General features: G+C 33.6%; 1 protein-coding gene across 1 annotated transcript in view; it reads right to left on the reverse strand.

Annotated features, from left to right (window-relative positions):
* LOC107592505 (regulating synaptic membrane exocytosis protein 2-like) overlaps positions 1-566 on the reverse strand; it is a 167,598-nt gene that overhangs the window by 43,550 nt on the left and 123,482 nt on the right. Inside the window, exon 15 of the mRNA XM_016282038.1 lies at positions 5-155. Coding sequence (XP_016137524.1) covers positions 5-155 — 151 coding nt within the window. The remainder of the gene's footprint in view (positions 1-4; positions 156-566) is intronic.

Consider the following 566-nt stretch of genomic DNA (forward strand, 5'->3'; position numbering starts at 1 on the left):
CTGCCCCGCGGCCGTTCTGACTGGACAGAGATGTAGCTCATGCTGCTGAATCGAGACGCACTGCTGGTTCTCGACACAGCGGACACGTCGCTGACATCACTGTCCGAAGACTTGGCCGAGAGGTTTTCTCCTCGCTGAGGATCCCTGCCTGATCGCTGCAGAACAAACACAACACATGCCGTCAGATGCTTACAGACAACAAACAGAAAATACAAAGGCGTTAGAGGCCAAGTGGCACTTTCATTTTCAATTATCTGACCAATGGCAAATGGGGAGAAGGGCAAGAATGATGGTAGGAATTGTTTTGGTATATTGAAGTTATCATTATTTTTCTATGCATTACTTCCATGCTAGTGGCACTGAAATTTCACACAAAGAAATAGCTTAAATTAAAATATATACAATGAATTAAAATAATGATTAATAATAATAATATTAATAAAAATAATAATAATAAAAAGCAATAATAAAAACAATAATAATTAATAAAAAATAATGATGATATATAAATTAATAATAATAATAAATTCAAAATAAATAAAATTCAAATAATATAAATATAAAAA

Source organism: Sinocyclocheilus grahami, unplaced genomic scaffold (genome assembly GCF_001515645.1).
Source record: "Sinocyclocheilus grahami isolate Dianchi unplaced genomic scaffold, SAMN03320097.WGS_v1.1 scaffold153.1, whole genome shotgun sequence".
In the NCBI taxonomy this organism is placed as follows: domain Eukaryota; kingdom Metazoa; phylum Chordata; class Actinopteri; order Cypriniformes; family Cyprinidae; genus Sinocyclocheilus; species Sinocyclocheilus grahami.